The sequence below is a fragment of the Diaporthe amygdali genome (genome assembly GCF_026229845.1).
Source record: "Diaporthe amygdali strain CAA958 chromosome Unknown NODE_3_length_2959817_cov_65_330692, whole genome shotgun sequence".
In the NCBI taxonomy this organism is placed as follows: Eukaryota; Fungi; Ascomycota; class Sordariomycetes; order Diaporthales; family Diaporthaceae; genus Diaporthe; species Diaporthe amygdali.
Window position 1 is genome coordinate 1,919,941 of NW_026517023.1, and position 19,791 is coordinate 1,939,731.

General features: G+C 55.9%; 5 protein-coding genes across 5 annotated transcripts; 2 read left to right on the forward strand and 3 right to left on the reverse strand.

The window, feature by feature from the left end:
• Positions 1-6,129: 6,129 nt before the first annotated feature.
• J7T55_002980 (uncharacterized protein) lies at positions 6,130-6,345 on the reverse strand (the record flags this gene model as incomplete). The annotated part of the gene is made up of 1 exon (XM_053138111.1): positions 6,130-6,345. The coding sequence occupies one exon, from the start codon at positions 6,343-6,345 to the stop codon at positions 6,130-6,132; it is 216 nt and encodes a 71-aa protein (XP_052998848.1).
• Positions 6,346-7,917: 1,572 nt separating this feature from the next.
• On the reverse strand, positions 7,918-8,962 carry J7T55_002981 (uncharacterized protein; the record flags this gene model as incomplete). Its single annotated transcript, XM_053138112.1, has 5 exons — positions 7,918-8,197; positions 8,319-8,430; positions 8,562-8,620; positions 8,682-8,766; positions 8,839-8,962. 5 exons carry the CDS (start codon positions 8,960-8,962, stop codon positions 7,918-7,920), a joined length of 660 nt encoding a protein of 219 aa, XP_052998849.1.
• Positions 8,963-9,187: 225 nt separating this feature from the next.
• On the forward strand, positions 9,188-10,201 carry J7T55_002982 (fam96b-like protein; the record flags this gene model as incomplete). The annotated part of the gene is made up of 2 exons (XM_053138113.1): positions 9,188-9,416; positions 9,789-10,201. 2 exons carry the CDS (start codon positions 9,188-9,190, stop codon positions 10,199-10,201), a joined length of 642 nt encoding a protein of 213 aa, XP_052998850.1.
• Positions 10,202-14,081: 3,880 nt separating this feature from the next.
• J7T55_002983 (U5 small nuclear ribonucleoprotein component) lies at positions 14,082-17,676 on the reverse strand (the record flags this gene model as incomplete). Its single annotated transcript, XM_053138115.1, has 4 exons — positions 14,082-14,644; positions 15,040-15,127; positions 15,245-17,591; positions 17,657-17,676. 4 exons carry the CDS (start codon positions 17,674-17,676, stop codon positions 14,082-14,084), a joined length of 3,018 nt encoding a protein of 1,005 aa, XP_052998851.1.
• A 622-nt stretch (positions 17,677-18,298) lies between these two features.
• J7T55_002984 (Acetyl-CoA acetyltransferase IA) lies at positions 18,299-19,719 on the forward strand (the record flags this gene model as incomplete). The annotated part of the gene is made up of 4 exons (XM_053138116.1): positions 18,299-18,363; positions 18,456-18,505; positions 18,575-18,650; positions 18,708-19,719. The coding sequence occupies 4 exons, from the start codon at positions 18,299-18,301 to the stop codon at positions 19,717-19,719; spliced, it is 1,203 nt and encodes a 400-aa protein (XP_052998852.1).
• Between the last annotated feature and the right edge of the window lie 72 nt (positions 19,720-19,791).

Consider the following 19,791-nt stretch of genomic DNA (forward strand, 5'->3'; position numbering starts at 1 on the left):
GGTGGTGACGGATGGGGAGCTGCTGGTCCTCAGAGAAAAGTGATTGCGGCCAGTAAAAGATCAATGCTCTGGGGGCGTGTTGCTGGTGTCGTTGCCGTAGTTGTCACGGAGATGGCGGAAATGTGTAGAAGAGGCGAGAGGGTGTGCGAAGGAGGCTCTCGTTGTAGTAATGGTGTGTGCGATTGTGTGCGGTACGGTGCGGTGCGGTGCGGTGTAGTGGTAGGTGTGATGCGGCACACGGCGGCAAGTTGCTACGTCCAACGAGACGAGACAGGACAAGTGACAGGTGACAGGTGCACACGAGCTTGACTTCAAATCCACCTCCAGATCGTTTCGCCCAGTTTATGTTTCTGTTTTGGAAGAGGCGTCCTTTTGCCCCCGTTCAAGATGTCGAGAGAGTGGTCGGGAGGGCCGTTTTGTCCAAAGGCGTGGGTGAGGGCGATAAAGTTTGAAGACCAGGAGGGACATGGACATGTACGCATGGAGTAGCGACTGCTGCTTAGGACAGGCAAGGGAAAAGGACCTGGTGAACCTCTTTGGGACTTTGGGACGGCAGGGAACATGCAGGCAGGACAAGGTCCCGGCACAGAGCTATGTAAGTACTGTTGCTGTTCTGGAGTACAGGTTGCATTGCAATACTCGAGACATGGAGGGGAAGGCGAGGCGAGTCCAGGGGTATGGGTATGGGTATGGGTATGGGTATGGGCCAGGGGCCGGAGCCGGGACCACGACCAGGGACTAGGGACTGGGGGGGACTGGGCCTGGGACTGACTGGGCCTGGGATTGGGATTTGGACTGGGGACTGGGAAGCAGGAAAAGGTGGGCTCAAAGGTCAAGGTTGGGAGGTGAGGGGGGGTGTTGGTGATGGAGTGGGCTGCTGAGAAGAAAGGGCAGACAAGGGTTGGATCTAACGATAGAACAACGTCCTAGCACTGCACCGAACTCAGCCTTTCAAAGCTATGATGATGGGCAGTGATGGTCTATGTGCAAGTGGAGGTACCGTAGTACAAGAATAATGGAAAGTGGGAGCGATGCTCGGGTGGCCCGCTGCGAGGGAGCTGAGAGCGAGCGGTGCGTGAGTACGTGCGTGAGTGCGTGCGCTTGTCTTGTCTTGTCTTGACTTGTCTGTCTACCTGGTGCCCGTCTCTGCTTGTCCGTCCGTCTTTGCTTGTCTGCTTGTCTGTCTGTCTGTCTGTCTCTCTCTCTCTGTCTGTCGTCCTGTCCGGCAAGGGCTCCACGAGGGCAAGATGATGAGCAATCAGCAGGGCAGGGAATGACCCATCATTAGGGCGCATTGATGGGTGTACCTGGTCTTCGCCTGCTCAGATATTGTGGCTGACGGCGTTGAGCAGCTCCATCCAAAAGAGAAGGACCCTCCCAGTAATGTGCGGGTGCGTGGGTGTCAGGGTGTGTGGATTGGAGGAGGTGGTGTGTGTGTGAGTGTGTGGTGGATATGCGAGAGTATGAGTGTATGAGTGTGTGTGTGATGTGCCTGCTATGTGAGGTGTAGCGAGGTGCAAGGTGCGAGGGGAGGGGGGGGCTTTCGATCCAGTTGATGAAGGGGCCCATTTGGAGAAGACAAGAAACACCTGAAAAATGGAGGCGCGAGTGCGTCAAATCGGCAAACCCTGTCACACACAGGCCACAGGAGGTGTGGAGAGCGAAAGAGAGAGAGAGAGAGAGACGGTAGAGAGAGCCACAGCTAACAGACAGTAAGACCAGACCCAGGAGCTAAGGGGGAGAAAGAAGGAAAGACGCACGCTAGCTGCTTGTGCTGCTAACCTGATTAGGCTGCTGGCTTGCACCCGCCGCCCACCTGCTCTGCTCTTGCCTGCGCTTGCCTGCTCTTGCCTGTGACAGGAGTGCATCATGTATGTAGGCAGGTGCTGTGCTGACTGCTGCTGCACCAGCTGCAGCAGGCGCTCTGCCTCTGCCTTTGCCTCTGCTGTCGGTGCTGCCCGGCCTGCCCAGCAGATACCAGCATTAGCCAGCATTAAACCCTTGATGCCAACGACGGGGAACACTGGCTGACTGTCCACGCGCCTCTCCTTTCGCACTCTGCATGTCCATGCCCTCCCTGCTGGCTCGGCTGCTGGGCTGCTGGGGTGTGTATTGCCTCCTCTAGTCAGTCAGGGTCATGACAGCGTCCTCTGCTGACGACTCGCCCGCGTCCTCACTGCCTCCTATCCATCCTTGAGCTGCTGGAAATGGCAAAAGGAAAAAAAACACGACTGGGGCTAGGACTGGGACTGGGACTCGACTTGCAGCTCGTGCTCCTATCCGACTCGCTCTGCCGTTGCATGTCGAGGGGGAAAAAAAAGCTACGGTACATACAGACAGGCCCTGGCTGGGCAGTGGGGGCTCCTCCTCCCCATCCACCACAGAATCTAGCGTCTACTGTATTGTAGCAGTACAGGTCGGCACCCGTTGTCGGACCCAGCCAGCAGCCCTGGAACCACAGAAACTCTATCTGCACCTACGGTGGCACAACAGACTGGTGCAACGTACACACGGTACAGTACATGCACGTCTGCACCTCGATCCGACTTACCAACGGTATCGTAAGCAGCCAATATCAGATCGCATATAGGGGCCACAGTCGACAAGCTCTCGTGTCAAATTTGCTAACCTTTCGTTCTCGTTTCCTACAGTTCCGCAATGTCTCCACGGCCGTCGCGGGTCGGGTCATCTGTCAAGTCAGTCGCGGCCGTTGGGTTTGCAACGTCCACTAGAGTAATCGACTTTTAGCTCCTGCACGCGGCAGACAACCCCATCGCCAAGAGAACCAAGTTGGGGTCGACTGGATGAGACGTCCGCATTGTCAGTGCAGAGGGCTAACATACAGAGGGATATCCCAGGCTGGATGGCTGCCACGACAAGGACTCAGGCCTTTTGGGCGGGCGCAACAAGACCCAACGCCCCACGTAATGAATACGATATCAAAGTAATGAATTATTGATGGGCTCGAAGAGATTCGCAATACTCGTACGATTCTGCTCGAGGGCAAATCTGGTTTGTGTTCGCCCCGAGGTATCATCAGACAAGGGACAAGACAGTGCCGTGCCGTGCCGGAGCATCTGTACTAACAGTGCTGTGGCAGTCTACTGTTTTCTGTACTAGATATGTACTGTATCAGCACCAGCACCGGCAGCAGCACCAGCAATCACGAGAAGGGCATGGTCTAAACGCGCGCAAAGTTCAGACGTTGAACCCCATCCGGCCCACCGTCCCACCGGCAGTATTTGTGGGGGTGGCCAGACAACTTCCGCCCGCTCGCGGTTTTTTCGATCTTCTGCCATGTGGAAGCTGTGGGTCACGACGCTCGACTCTCGAGCACGCCGTACCACCCTGCCATGGTACGGCTCATGAACGACAGCGGCACAGATCGTTCTTCCGAGCAACGAGATGCATATCCAGGGGCTCATGCTCACTTCAGCGCTAGCATGTGCCATGTAATTGCTTCCCGAAGCAGTACGAAAGTTATATTTGATATGACGTTTGGTTGTCGGTACGTACCGCGGTCTGCTGTCGGTGTTCTGACCTACCTTGGCACGGCACGACCGAATTCGTCCCATGTTTCCTGTAAGGTACCGGCATGGTCGAGAAAGAAGGTTGACGCCCTCGTCACACGATCGGTTTACTCTGGACGGGCCGAGAGATTCGACCTGCCAGCTGGGTCACGACTCGAATTTGGGGGAGGGAGAGGGGTGTGCGCCACGAGCTTGAGAAACGACAGGGTCGGCGCTAGAGCAAAACTAGCAGCCGTTGACGGCACGAACTATTTCGCCTGATTGCGTCAACTGCGTTTGACCTGCTACAGCAACTAAACCCAACACAGCTCCATCGCTTGCGCAGATGCCACCGTACCTGCAGTTCGTCTCGGTCAGTACCCATACGACCTGCTCTACCTAGCTAGCACTCTATTTACCCAGGTCGTGTGTGTGCGTGCGTGGGTGTGTAAATGCGCGTCCTGGGTACACCACACCCAGGCCCTTGCCGCTGACGAATCAGGCCTATCTTGTTGTTTGCAACCAAACCTTTCTTCGCCTCCCCCAAGGCTGGATACGACCAGGTAATCAATGGGAACGCGGCTCCCCACCGGTTTATTCCAGGCTTGGTATCCGTCGTCCGGCTGGGTAGCTGTTGATCATCGACACAGCGCGCGGCTGTTAGCGACAGCCGATATGAATCCTCGTTTTCGGATCACAACCGGCCTGGTACCTGTCTGGCGGATCTCCGTGGATCCATCCGATACAGAGGCAGATCGTGGGTTCTCGGCCGATGCTGACTCGGTGTTGGTTCCGACGCGTCCTCCCTTTGGCTATTGCTGCCAATGAACCCAATCATCGTGACCACCCTCCTGTTCGTCCTCTGGGCCCCAGGAACAATGATCCTGGCATTGGCCTTGGGTTCGCTCAGTCCTAAGCTTTGTCATTTCGATACCCACTCGCCAAGGTACACTCTCATCTTTTGATCAAGCTTTTTCTCGCTCACGAACCCAAAAGGAGGCATCAAATACGACTATTGGACTATAATGATTGTGACTATAGATATTGTTCACCAGGGTCCGAATCCAGATTTACTATGGAGAAGCTGACTTTCTGGCTGACTCCACGCTGCCAGCAGCGTGATGCTCGCATTTGTATGGACGTCGGGTCCCCGGCGTTGCGGCAGCTAGCAAATGCCGTCCGTTGACCAAGGTCAACGGTCGTCGACCCTGAATCCATTGGCGCCTGGTCAGCTGCTTGATCAGTCATAGAGCGGTGACCGAGTGTGGGCACCGCAGCGCTTCTGTCTGTGACTCTCAAGTACAGAACACCAAAGATTACCGCGTAGTGTACTTTATCTACACTATTATGTATGCTGCATCATCGATACCCACCCGCACTGGTGGATTTTCTCTGGGGGATCTGCCCCGAGCAGTGTTAGCCGAGATGACCCCCTCGACAGGCAGCCCAGCATTCCAGTCCAGGTCAGAGTCAGACCGCCCGCAAAAGCTGCCGGGGTCCTCTTTGGGCCGGTAGGTACTGTGTACGGTTGGTCGACAGCATTTCCAGGGCGGAGAGTTGCAGTGCATACAGATACCGCCAGGTGCTGTCGGTATTCAGCAACAAGACACCCCGGATGATGGCGGACCGAGTACGATGGAGTTGCCTGTCGATCTTTCACCACATTACACAGAAAGTCAAAGTCAAAGCCAGACCAGGAATCACTCAGCGATGCATGCCAATTCCACCTTGGTACTTTTCAGCTTTGCCCGGGCCGAATGGCGTGGTTCTTACATGTTGCCGCACAGCCAACTCCCACACATCGCTGACCGAACGACGAATTGGGATCCCAGGTTGGATGTGCCCATACCAGAGTTGAGATCTCAACAGCCCACTGCTACCACCTCGCCAGGTCTCTGGCGGCAGCATATCAGGATGTAGGGAATTTGCGCCTTACGATCTTATTCGTCAAGACGTTTCACATGCTCAATTGCCGTCGTGGCATCGAGATTCCAGAAAACGTGGGTATGTCCCGCAGGTGCGGCAGTCCGATGCAGAGATACACCAAAAGTCTGTAATCAAGGGGATGACAATCTTTTACCGAGGGCCCAGTGCCCAGCCAAGTCCCTGTTGCATGTGGCGTACGTCGTAGCACGAACCACCTTCCCAAAACTCCAGTTGGTGGCTGCGAATAAGCGAGTCCCCACGTTTCAAGATATCAGTTGACCAGCCCAGGTTGAGCAGGGCAACAAAAATGACAGGCTCGAGCTCGTCAGAGCATGACACGAAATTGACTCTCAAAGCTGAGTATTCAGCATGCGTTTCAGGTGATGCAAACAACAGACTGCATGTCGCCGGACTGACAACGTGCAAGTCCAAATTCAAGCCGACAAAGAGGCAGGCGAAGGCACTCATTCCCTTGTGCCATCGACCCCTGACGGGGAGGGATCCCGCAATGTCTCCTCGGCGCCAATCGCGGCATCTAGGTACCAACAAGGGCTGTCAACGCTACCGATGCCACAGCATCGGGTCGCCTCTCTCCGCACTCGAAAGTTGCCCACGATCCAAAGTGCTTCCCACTTTCGGCGCACCCCTGCTGGACACTTCGTCAGCACCGAAGCCACCGCTCAAGCCCTGCTAATTACTTCAGGACGTATTTCGGCGACCGGAATGGCGAGAAACTTTCCCTGCTCTGCATATCGAGGCTGGCATCGTTGCCCGCCGCACCTGCTCCCACCTCGGCTAACGAGGCGCGGTTGTTGATGTTTATCCACATTCTGACCCTGAACCGCGGAAGCGAGTCCGGCTCCCAACGTAGGGGAACCCACCAGGCGCGGATCTGATCATTCTTGTTCATCGTGGCCCCGTTGCTACCAGATATTCGCCGAGGGGCGGTGCGATGTCAAAATCTATTGTTGGGCCCTCCCTCCACCTCTTTCAGGAGTTTCGTCCGAGATCCGCGCTCCGTGCCCTGAGATGCGTGGAGGGAGCTCCCGAGGCTAGCAACCCTAAAATGTGAGGAAACTTTGGTAAACATCGGACAGGCTCGGGGCGGCCTGTTTGACACAAGTGATCGGGAGTCGAACCCCTTCTGTGCACTCTGCACCTCGATGCTTCCATCCTCATTCCACGCAGGGATCGTGGAAGCTTTGCATGCGGTTTGAGGTTCGACACGCGAGCACGGACGTCGACGGGAGAGCCGAGTAGGATGTTTTACAGGCAGTATCATGCGCCGGTCTGCCTTTCTGACATCATGCAGGTTGACATCCGGATGGTGCACGTTCGATTATACTTCGCATGATCAGCAACAGGCCGAACTGAAAGCGTCAATTTTGATTTCCAATGAGGCGGTGACCCTATGAATCAGGGTACGTGAGCTCCAGCAACCCGCGTGTCCCCTTGCAGCGGCATCCAAGGGTTGCTCGCCTAATCCTGTGCAATTACATCCTCCCGGGGTCTACCACTCATCGAGAATGCCTGCCTCTTCTCCATTGACCCCATCAATAGCCATGTCGTGGATCCTGGATTCCTCCGAAAATCACCCTGGCTGCCTGGTTGACTCGCCTATGGACTAAGCCACCGAAAAGAACCCTCCTGCTCGCCCCCAAAAATGACGACGCCTGAGCCCCAGGGCTGCCCCAGGGCGGCAGGGACGAGGGCGGATATGGGACGACAAGGGGTCGCATGAATCTGCAGCCCACCGGGACAGATGAGCATGACTACGATCGTGGCAGGGCGTATGCCTTTACGAATGCCTTAAACCATGGGAATGCTAATATTGCCATGCAGACTCATATGAAATATTGCCAATAGTATAGACTGTGGACCCTCCGACAGCATTTTGGAGGGCAACAAGACGACGATATGATTACGAACCCTCCCCCCCGGAGGCCCCCACCCCTTTTGCTGCGGACAAAAGTCCGTCACTATGTCGCTGGCAAAAATACCAAGTGGGCAACATTGGTATTCAGCCTTGCACACATGAGATGAATTCAGCCCTCGGGGGTGGGGGGTTAGGATGCTGTAGTGTCGCATGGGTTGGCCACTGCTAAGCGCACTGGGCAGAGAGGGTGAGGGTTATTCTTTTTTTTTTTCCCTTCCAGCATTGAGACTCGGTCCGGAACTGGCCTCCTTTTGCGAATATCAAGTCTATTATTTTCCACACGAGTACAACTCTATTCAATCAATGGTCGTCTCGTGTCGTCTGGTGTCGTTCAGTCGCGTGGGATTACTTCAGTTGTTGACTAAGACATGGATTTGTGCCCAGGCGTTACCGTTGCTGTGGCAGGTGGACAGATAAGGTGTGTGTGACGTGCAGCGCAGTGCAGTGCAGTGCAGTGCAGTGCAGACAAACAGACAGACAGATAATATGATGCCATGCTCCATTTCGCAGAAGACGTTACATGGGTGATCAACTTTAATCGGATCGTCAGGACAGGAGTGCGTTGGTGCGTGCTTTCAGCGGGGCGCATCTTTTGTACCGGTACTTTTTCGATATTTCCCTCGGCTCGGGGGGGAACATGTCCAAGTCCCAGTCCCAGTCCAGGGCCCTGGGCCACACGCCCAGGTTCAGACTCCTGAAATAGTTCACGGAGGCCGAGCATGTGCCGATGCTGTGCCAGTGCCCAGGGTACGTGCAGTCAGGATGGAGATGGGGATGCATCTCGAGCTGATGGTGGATGAAGGTGGATGGCGAAAGACAAAAGTTCCTGACGGCAAGTAACATAAGCAGCAAGTGTCGTGGTGTGGGGACTGGCGAAGATCGTCAAGACAACCTGAAGAAGTGAAGGGTTGCTGCCGCTGTCTCAAGACGACAGCCGCATGCTCAACTGGGCAAGGCGCGGGCCCCTGAAAGGCTCGGCAGCTCGGTAAGCTCCGACGTCACGCAAGAGAGCCTCCTCTGCCGCCAGGTGCCAGGCTGTTGCGGCCGTTGAGTTGGGAGCTTCAGGGTGCGCGAGTCAAGAGTCGAGCCTCTGTAACAATGCGGGAATGGCCGACGCGTTTTGTGGAAGGTAGACCTTGGTAGCAGCTGTCCTCCAGTTGACAGCGCTGTGAATAACTTGCTGTACGTACTGATGATGATAGTGAACAGCGATAATGAATGCGGGGGCGGGTTATGTAAGCGTTGTGCACTATCAGACCGAAGCGTGTCAGTCAGTGGTCGCTTGTTAAACTGGACTCCGATCTCTGGACAGACAGCCGATCGCGGGGCATCCACCGCCTAGCCTGCCTAGCTCACTTCGTTCCAGTGCCAGTCCAGTAGCAGCAGCAGCAGAAGCTGCTTATCAAATCAAGTCGAGTCCATGAGGCAATCCAAAAATCCATCCACCCACGTCAAGCTCTGCCTCACCAGCGAACTCTACATCGTTCCTGGGCACCAGCCACGCGTTGAATCTCGACGGCAAACCCCTGACCTGACCTGACCTGACCTGATCTTTGCCAGCATCCAGCCAGGTCGAAACACGTCTCTGCATCTTGTGCAAAACAAACGAGAGGATCTCTATTGGGTGTCGTGTGATCGCGCGTCCGGCACTTCCGCTCAGGACAGGGCTTTCGGACTCGCCAGTCCTTCACTTAACCTGCGACGACTGCCTCATCCACGGCGCCAACAGAGGCTCCACTCCCACAGAAACATCGACAGAGACACACACTGAGAATAGAATTCTTGATATCCTCATCCGTTTCAAACACAGCCCACCATGGCAGAGCTACAGAACGCCAACCCTACCATCCTCAACTTGTCTGAACTTCCCACCCGGAGGCGCCAGAAGCTGGGCCCTCGGCGGCCCGATGACGACCTCACCACCTTCTCGCCGAGGCCGCCCCACTGGGAAAAGGTGCTCCATGAGGACTTCGAAGGGTTCGAGAGCAAGTCTCTCTCGGACAGCTCCGATGCCGAAGACCCTATCGACGAGCAAGAAATCTTTGGTACGTGTTCCAGAAAGCCCTAAGCATTTCCCTCTTTCTTTCAGTCAGTCAGTGGGATATCCGCCATACACCCCTGTGCCTTGCTGCAGTGCAGTGCACCACGCTATGCCGTGTCCATCGATCCTCGCAGATTTGTTTCATGGCTTTTCCGGTTGCTGCACACATGCACTCCCGTCCCTGATGTGCTGCCATTTCTGGCAGCCCAGCACCTGGTTTCATAGGCCATTGGCCTCTCTGTTAAAGTTCGGTTTCATTTTCTCGGAGCTGGCAGGGTCGGGGTCGCGTTCTAGAACGTGTAGCGGCGGGCGGGCATTGGGCAATCATTTGTTTCACAGGCACCTTTCAGAACATGGAACAGCTGACGTCTCACAGATCTGATCTCCACGATTTCCGATCCGGAGCATCCCCTCACTCTTGGCCAGCTCGCCGTTGTCAATCTTCCGGATATCCGCCTCGATCCGACGCCCGCTCCGGGGGTGGGGCCCAGCCTGGACACCGTGACAACTGTTACGGTCGAGCTCACACCCACTGTCAATCACTGCAGCCTGGCCACCATCATAGGGCTTGCCGTGCGCGTGCGGCTCGAGGCATGCCTGCCGCCAAACTACAGGGTCGACGTCTGCATGAAGGACGGCTCCCACGCGCAGGATGACCAGGTCAACAAGCAGCTCGCTGACAAGGAGCGCGTGGCCGCCGCCCTGGAGAACGACACACTCAAGCGAACTCTTGATACGATGATGGAGACATGCATCAGCGGATATGCCAAAGATATTGACTCGGTCTGAGTAGCATCGACTCTCCACGTTGATTCGTGTAAGACCAAGTATTCACAGCGCATAGGCGTGCCCTAGCATGGCCTCCACGGCGCAGCGTCGCAGATGCTGAGGATGCCACGTCCTGGGAATAGGGGAATGCAACCAAGGAAGCGAGCCTACCTTACCCTATACTTGACGATGAAATGCCAGAGTATCAATGCTACGATGAGACCTCGAACGTACGTCCTCCCACACGCTGCAGCGAGGATCTGTGTCCTGGGCATCCCCCGGCGCTGATGGCGGGGTTTCGAATCACCCGCCAAGTTTAAGCTTTTGACCATGGAAGGCTTCCGCTGTCTCGGCGGTTGCGAAATGCTGGACTTTGTCTGCAGTATCGGGACCGGGGCTTGGGTGAAGCACCTCGAGCACCAGTTGCTGAGGTTGCCGAATGGGAACGGTTCAAGGAGCGAGCGCTTTCGAAACTTGGGTTGGGGTCTGCGCCATGGTGTATCATCCCACAAGGACATACACACACACCGCCCCCCTCCCCCAGGTAATCTGATGTACTTTACATCCGTACTATGTTAGAGAATTCTGAGCGGGTTTCTAGAATCCGGCTGTCAGTGTGCCCAGAAGCTAGGCTTGCCCTCCAGGGATGGCGGTCTCAACGGTTCATGAGTCCCCTAGGTCCCCTAGGTCCTTGGTTTGTTACTTGGTCCTAGGTAGTTAGTTAGTAGTCCGGTCCCCCAAGACAGCGGGCGGGCCAACGGAGAGACAACCTTTTGCCAACGTTGTATTTTAGACCGCAAACGTCGTACCAAACACCTCGGTAGTCTGGTACGCTAGGCGTTGGGCTGGACGCACCCCTCGTGGCAGCTTCCGCGATCTATCACGTACTGGCCGTACCCGCCGTAGCAGGCGTGTGAGAAGTAATAACGTGCTCGGATCTAACGCGGCACCCATGCGAAGCGAATGCGGGCTGGTTCCAGGTTTCTGGTCAGCCACGACCCCCAAACCGACGGCTGTGGCCACCTTTTGACCCGATTCGGTGCCCGGTGTGGACTTTTAACACAACTTTTGGCATGCGTTTGCCAGTGTGCCAGCCCACCCCCAAGTACCGAGTTGCTGACCGTGTATGCATGTTTTCCCCACGCTTTTTTTTTTCCCTCCTCACCTTGATCCTGGGGGGGGGGGGGCGGCCGGCCATCCGGTCTCTGTATTTGTTTGTTAGGAGCCTCAAGCCTGCGGGATTTCGCATCCCCGATACTACCTGCATACATCTGTGCACAGAAGAAGTTAGTGAAGAGAGATGCGATGACAGCAGCACGCACGCACATTGATACCCACAGCCTTACAAACTTTGCGAAAGGGAGAAAAAGAAAAAAGAAGCTCGCATGCTGCGAGCCTCGTCCGATATGGCCGGCTGGCTGTCTGCCCTTTCGCAATCGTATGCTGCGACAACACTAGCACAGCAGCACAGACAAGCAGCCGCAACAACAACCACCACCACCACTACCCTGGTTGTTCGGCCCTACCGAGAGCGATGAGAACGTCCGTGGGATGCGTCTGATCTCTCGACCCAGAGTCTTACCGCGATCGACGAAGATCCGGTCCCCCGTTTGTCTCAGGTGCTTCCAGCAACATTCTTCCACACAACAAACTTGGGGGGAAGGTTGGGCTGGGTTGGGACAAATTTAGCATTGCTGGCGAACGCTCGATAAGGTTTTGCTTGGCGCGAGAACAGGAAAGGTCCTTTCGTCCAGAGTTTCCCCTCCTCCTCCCCCATGCCCAAGGAGGTAGGAGATTCGCTGAAACTACGACAGCGCAACAAAGGGCGCACAACCACATCAATCTCATGTCTGTATTTCTTGATCTGGTTGCTGGGCGTGGGGCTGGGCAGGGCAGCGCGCAGCGGCAGGGAGGGGGATCACACGCAACTGCCGCTGTTGCAGTGGCATCTGCAACAAAACAACGCATCGCTGCTGTGCCCTTGGGGATCAGGGCTCTTGTGAGTCCCCTTCTCTCTTTTTCGCGAGATGGAGGGATAATTCCCGAGTCCGCGGCCAGCGCCGCCGCCGCCGCCGCCTCCTGGCTGCTTTCCCGTCGGGCATTACCTGATCTACGGTGTACGGTGTGGAGCGAAGGGGAAAATGCGCGCTACCCTTTACTTACGTACATACGCAATCCCCTAGGTTATAGCACAGCTGAACAAACGCCCAGGGGATGGAAAACCTGCTACTCAGCCTGGCTAAAACCTGGGGAGGGGGGTGGCTGGCAGAGGGCCCCCCCGGTGGGCCTGGCAGTTGGGCATCCCCCCCCCGTCAGCAGGCTAGCCCCGACTTCTTGCCCCCAGACTAGGTCAGCTTAAGGTTCTACCTCGGCAGGACGCAGGCAGGTCCCTTGGGGTACTTGGTCCCCTTTCCCTCTCGCTGTCCTTTGTTCTTGGGGGAATTTGGGGGGAAGGGGGGCGGGCGGGTGGTTAGTGTTGGGGGGGAGAGGGCACCGGGTGCACTTGAGGGGACTGGTTTTCCCCGCAAACGAGAGAGAGAGAGGGGGAGGGGGAGGGACATTTTCTAACACAACATTCCAGAAGGAATTCCAGCCTTCAGGAACACACGCGCGAGCCTTCCTCAAGATGGTCTGGTTTCTCGACACTAAAGAAGCTTCTCTGACCTGCATCCTTGTCCCTGGATGGGCCAGAATGGTAGGCAGACAGCTGTGCGCTCTGCATGCATTCGTAGGGGTGAGGGTAACTCACGTAGCGTACTTGTGAGACGAACTCCGACGCCCTGCTATAGCAAACTAACACACTACGGCACCTATTGAGCAGGAAAGGCCTTCAAGGGCAATTAAGCGTGCAAAAGGGCCAATCTAGTTACTCAGCAGTGCAAATTGCAGTGTGAGGGGGTGGAGGTTTTGGAGCAAAAAGAGGCGGGGGGACCTGGGGCAGGAGGCGTCGTGTGGCTGGCTGTCCTGTCCCTCACACTCTACCCCTAGGGCCCAAATAAACCCAAGGTACACACACTAAACCACCGAACCGCATCCCCCTCGAGTGCCCGACTCCAGGGGGATGCTTGCCTGTCGAAATCAAGCCCAACCGCCACAGCAGCAATCAACGGCTAGGCGCTGGCACCGTAGCAGCGGGCCCTTTCGTGACAGAGCGCTTCGAGTGGTGCGCTTCCGCGGGTTGTTTTTTTCTTTCGTGCACCAGTCTGTCTGTCGGCCCTACTTCTTGTGCTGCGTCAGTCCTATTTTGTTACCTTTTCCTGCTGATCCCCCTTCTTTTTGCTGGCCCGGGTTAAATAAGGAAGAGGCTGCGTTTCGCCACTGGGTACCCCGATCGGTGTACGTATGACTGTATATGTATACGTATACGTATAGATGTATAAACACGTCCCATGTACATATGTATATATACGTACATGGTCGATGTCGTTACATCCAGTGCTAAGCAACCAGACGGACCGACTGTTTCTGCGTCGGCGACCATAAATAGTGTCGCCGTCTCATCTGAACCGCGGTGGCAAGCGCTGGGTGGAAGCGGCAGGGTCACATTCATCTGTAACTGGAGCCGCACGTCCAGTCGATGTCGAGAGGTAGCACTACGGAGTGACTCTCCACCTCCACACACAAGCGGCGCTCCCGTGTCTACGTGTATGCCGTAGCTTAGGCTCAATAGAAGTCAATTTTTGTGGCACATTTTCCCCTCAAAGCTCGAATTATCTGAGCGTTGGCCAAGTCGTGCTTGATTATTTCCCCGGAACTCCAATGCCATGCAACTCCAGGCCTGATTTTGCTACATCAAAACAGAGATCTCGGGATTTCCAGCGGGTGGGCCGGCGGCTGGGCCGACCGTTCTGTTTTTTTGAGTGCGCGTAAGCAGGAATACCCCAGCTATTTTCTTTTTTCATTAGATCTCCCCCAGAGTACCGCCCTCGATGAGATCTTGGTAGAACTCGGGCTCTAAGAATTTGGCAACGGATACATCCTCACTAAGGCCCTTCCTCCTGCGCGTCTTGAGCACGAAATCGCGGGCCGTCGCCTGCGCACTGGCGGGCTGCAGGGGCCTAATGACAATGTCCCTATCGAGGGGGTCGCCCGGCACGATGCTCCATCTGTCGAATACCAAAGACAGCATGGCGCCCTCTGTGTTGATCCGCAGATCGGTCTCGAAGCCGAACGAGTCGATCACGGGTATCAGCCCGCTCACACGATACAACGGGGTGCCCACGATCGGCCCGTCTTGCAGCACGTGTCCCCGCCGCCTTGCCAGGACCGTGTAAAGGGACGACACTGCGTCCTGGCTTCCTGTCATCGACACTGAGTACATGGGCTCCATCAGGCGGGGGGACGCCATGAGAAATGACGAATAGCAAGCTCTTCGGGAAGTGGGGATGACCTGCCCGCCTCCCCGGAAAATCGCCTCGTCAGCCAGTGATATGTCTGTAATCTTGAATTTTGTGTTGCGGATGGCTGCAGGTAGTGTCAGTAAGAGATCAGACTTGCAGATGTGTGTGCTGCTACACAAGAATGTGACAGCCACGACAGAAGTTGGGATATAGAGCAGACGCGAAAGGCTTGGCATGGGATTTTGTTGTCGTGGCTGCATTCAACATGGGTCCGCGGGCGCCGTCCCCCCAACTGGAGAGGAGAGTGAGCTGACGGTCGCCGCTGACAGCATCAGACCTCACCGCACCGTCTTCACACAGCCGTTACTGGTTAAGGAAGGCGCCCTGACCTCGAAGTCGGCTGTTGACCGGCAGTGATAACAGTAGTGGATGAGGAGGGCAGGTGTGAATGACAGCCACGCGTACAGTAGCCGAACAAAGATAGACGTAAAAAAAAATATGGAATAGTTGTGCACTTACGTTCTTCACAGAGTGGACCTTCTCGAGTGGCCCAACTAAACCCTTGACGGATTGGCTCTTTTACTGTGTTAAGGAGTCGTTTGTCCACCTGTCGCAGATCAGAGTTAGCGAGTCGTCAAGATGAAGCGATGGCTGACAACGTGCAGACTCTCTGACAGCCCAACTCACCCCATCACAGGACAGGGGACTTGGCAATTGCACTTACCTCACCAGGGAGAGTATCATCTTGCAAGATATTTGGGCCCATCTCATCCGGACCAAATGCCCATATGCTGCGGGCTGCCAACTTGTCCCACTCGTACTTGTCTTCAAAGTACTTGGCGATTTTGCGGATTGGTTCCTTGATGCTGACGGCGCCTAACTCGATGTCCCGTGCGATGCCGTCCTCCAGCGGCTCAGCCACCATTGTGATTTTGTTCTTCTTGTTGGGTGTTATGGCGTAGCATTTGGTCCGTGATTGTTCAACAACCGTCTCACAGAATCGAGTGACAGGATCAGAGACTTTGATCTCCATGTCTGCGTACAAGCGCCGCAAGTCGTGCAGCACGCAATCCATGTAGAGCTCACCCGTGCCCAGAATAATGTGCTCGCCAGACTCCTCCACCTTAGTGTTGATCAACGGGTAGCTCTTGTTGATTTTCCGTATGCCGTCAAGCATCTTCGGAAGTTCTGAAGGGTTTATTGGCTCGACTGCGATCTTCAAGACTGACTCAGTGAAATGAGTGACAGGTTTGAAGATGTATGCGTCTTCGTCGTCTTCGAATTGCTTGTCGACGATGGTGGCAGACTTGACAATGGAGTTGTCAACGCCACCGAGGAGCACCCAGCTGCCTGCTGGTACGCCATCCACTGGAATATTGTATCTTGTCTCTGCGATCCAGACGTCTGATACCCGTGCCATAGCCATGTCTTCCTCGTCATCTAATGAATAACCCTCTCCCAAAACACGAACCTCTGCTCCCGGACGAGCGATGCCGCTCATTACACGACCCAGGGAGTAGAAGCTCTTGGCATCAGAGGAGTTGAACAGTTTCGTAACGTGCACAACCAGTGGACCGTTCTGATCACACGTCTTCATAGACTCTGCAACCTTGCTGTCCAGTGGACCCGTGTAGTACCGTTCGAGATGCCTCTCGGCTGCCTCAGCCGGGGACGGAATGTGCTGAACGATCATGTCGACGAATGCTGTAGATGGACCGAAGAACTGCTCGCATACCAATTTGAGGAGTACCTTGGCATCTGACTTGTACTGCGACGGCTTCAGGGCTATACCGAGAGGCGCCAGAGTAGCTTTGAGCTCTTCTGGGCTTTCGCTGATGGTGTGCGAGTACAACTTGTAAATCGGCTCCAAGACAAAGTTGAGGAAAGACCTCTTCGCCCCTTCCTCAACCGCCTTCCTGGTGAATGAGCGTTTCCTTGGGTTGAAGAACACGTCACCCCACAAGCGTCGGGCAAACTCTTCCGTGTTGACACCACCGAAGCTGTCCGAGTACATCTTCGCAAACGACTTCAGTGTGAAGCACCAACCCATTTCGGCACAAGCGAAGAGGACATTGCCCTTTTCAGGGCTCAGCCGCCTGTCCTCTCCTCTCCCAGGGACCGTATTCTCTATGACGGTGTTGACCTCCTCTACAACATGCTTGAGCTTGAAATATGCGTCATTTGGTGGCAGCTTGAGCTCCAAGATGAGACGGTCCATCTTGTTGATGATGAGTGTCAGGGGTAAATCTTCCAGAACCGCGTGCCTGATTATCTGTTCTGTGTTGACCTGGACACCTTCGACGACGTCGACCACGAGGCACACACCGTCCACCAGTCGTAATGATGCTGCAACCTCGTCCACGAAGTTCACATGACCGGGAGTGTCGATGACGTTGATAAGGTGTGATTTGCCTTTTGTGCTCGGCAGCACAAGGCTCATAGGTGATGCTTTCACGGAAAGGCCGCGGTCCCTCTCGATAACATGCACGTCGGTGTATCTCATCTGCTCGTCACGATTCTTGCCAGTGCGCTTCTCCAAGCGGTCGTTGATATCATGGGTTTCCAGCACCAGCATGTCCATGAGCGCCGTCTTGCCGTGGTGGAGGTGCCCTGCCAGTGCAACGTTTCGCGTCTGCTCTGGGAAGTTCATCAGGTCTGTCATGAAGCTCCTGTCGAAGAAGACAGGCGGTAGGTCGGCCTCCTCCACGGTGAACTTCTTCTGCTCCACGGGGGCGATGATCGGCTCGGTCAGGGGTTGCGCATCCTCCTCTTGTACGAGTGTCTCGACGCCTTCTCCATATACCTGCGCTGCGGTCGGGTAGTACTGTTTGTCTTCGTGGAGCACAACGGCGTTCGATGGGCCATCTGTCGTAGAGGAAGTCAGCAAGACGCATTGAGCCTGTGTCGCGCCTCGAAGGGGCGCCATACCGTCTACCTCCATTAGCTCCTGACCGGCCGCTCCTTGCTCATCCTCCGCATACTCGTCGTCGTAGACGTAGTTGCCCGCGTCGACGCCATGCTGGGACTCGTCCTCTGATGCATCGGCCTCCTCGCCGATAAAGTTGCCGAATCTAGAGAAGGGATCGATTGTCAGTTGCGGAACAAGTGTCGCGTGGAGTTGGGGGCAATCACGTACTCATCATAGAGGTCATCCATGGCGACTGTGGTTTGTGGAGGGGAAGAGTAGGAGGCGGGGATGGCAGACAGCCTCTCAGTCTGGTCGCGTTCTGGAGGTGAGCTAGCTACTGCAGCACGGCAGCACTGTAGGTAGCTCCAATCTCAAATTTCGCGAGGCTGAAGGTCCAAGGCCAAAGCTGCTGCCCCACTTAAAAATTGGGGCGCGGCCCTGAGTGGTCGGCAGCACATGCAAGGTACTTGGACCCCTGGCGCGAAGAAGTTTGGGTGCTGGACTTGGAGCGAGTAACTCCGAAGCAACAGCAACAGACGACTCAGCCGCAGTCCGAAGCACGTTCCCGAGTTCGGCAGCGGTGGGGATATTCGATTAGTCTTCGCATGGTTCTGCACTCTGTTGGGTCCCACACCGCAATCCACATCGAACGGCATTCCACCACGTCGGATCAATCCCCAACGGTCTACAAAAAGACACCTCTAAGCGCTGACGACGATCTGCTTCCCGACTGTCCTGTCTTGTCCTGTCCTGTCCTGTCCTGTCTTGTCACGTCCGTCCTCTCTTGCCCTGCCAGATCCCAGTTTGCCGTCGAGAAGTTTTATTGCTTGTTCGCTCTAGAGCCCTTATCACAGCTAGATATCCTTTATCATGTCTAGCCTCCCTCCCGTCTACATTGCCTCCGTGGCACGAACCCCCGTTGGATCTTTCCTCGGGTAAGCACGGCCTGTCTCACTTGGCACATAAGGCAGAGGCAGCTATGCCACAGAGGCCCTCCGAACTAACATTGGCCTGCGTCTGTTCATAGGTCTCTCTCCAGCCTCACCGCTACTCAGCTTGGCTCTCACGCCATCAAGGGTATGTATCTGGGCCTGTTTCCGGCATCCCCTCTTCTGGGAGCCCCGAGTTGCTGACACGGTTGCACAGCTGCTGTTGAGCGAGTGCCGGAGATCAAGCCCGAGGATGTCGAGGAAGTCTTCTTCGGCAATGTGCTCTCGGCTGGGTAGGCAGTCCTCTTTTCTGGCGTGTTCCGTATCACTGTACTGACGCGCGCTCTCAGCCTGGGTCAGGCACCTGCCCGCCAATGCGCCATCAACGCTGGTCTGAGTGACGCCGTTGTGGCCACAACGGTGAACAAGGTCTGCGCCTCGGGTCTGAAGGCCATCATTCTGGGCGCTCAGACCATCATGACCGGCAACGCGTCCATTGTCGTGGCCGGAGGCACTGAGTCCATGTCCAACACACCTCACTATCTCCCCAACCTGCGCACTGGCGTCAAGTACGGCGACGGTACCCTGATTGATGGCGTTCAGAAAGATGGCCTGAGGGACGCGTACGGCAAGAAGGAGCTCATGGGCATGCAGGGCGAGCTGTGCGCAACCACTCACGATCTCACCCGTGAGGCGCAGGACGAGTACGCCATCAAGACTTACCAGAAGGCTCAGGCCGCCACCGAGGCCGGTGTCTTCAAGAGCGAGATCGCTCCCATCGAGGTCAGCGGCGGTCGTGGCAAGCCCGCTATCAAGGTTGACCGCGACGAGGAGGTCAAGAACCTCAACATTGACAGGCTCAAGAGCGCCAGGCCCGTCTTCATCCCCGGCACCGGCACTGTCACCGCTGCTAATGCCTCCCCCATCAACGACGGTGCTTCAGCCGTGGTCCTCGTCTCCGAGGCCAAGCTGAAGGAGCTGGGCATCAAGCCCATCGCTAAGATCCTCGGCTGGGGAGATGCCGCCAACGCGCCCGAGAAGTTCACGACCGCCCCTTCGCTGGCCATCCCCAAGGCCATCAAGCACGCCGGTCTGACCGCCGACAAGGTCGAGTTCTACGAAATCAACGAGGCCTTCTCCGTCGTTGCCCTCGCCAACATCAAGCTGCTGAACCTCGACCCTGAGACGGTCAACGTTTTCGGTGGCTCCGTTGCCATTGGCCACCCTCTCGGCTGCTCTGGCGCTCGTATTGTCACTACCCTGACAACGGTGCTCAAGGAGAAGAAGGCCAAGATCGGCTGTGCTGGTATCTGCAATGGTGGCGGTGGCGCTTCTGCTATTGTGATTGAGAACTTGCAGTAAGCGCCGACGAAAAGTGGGCTGCGACACGCCGCTTGATAGATTCGAATCTCCGGTCGGCCAGCCGCTGACAGC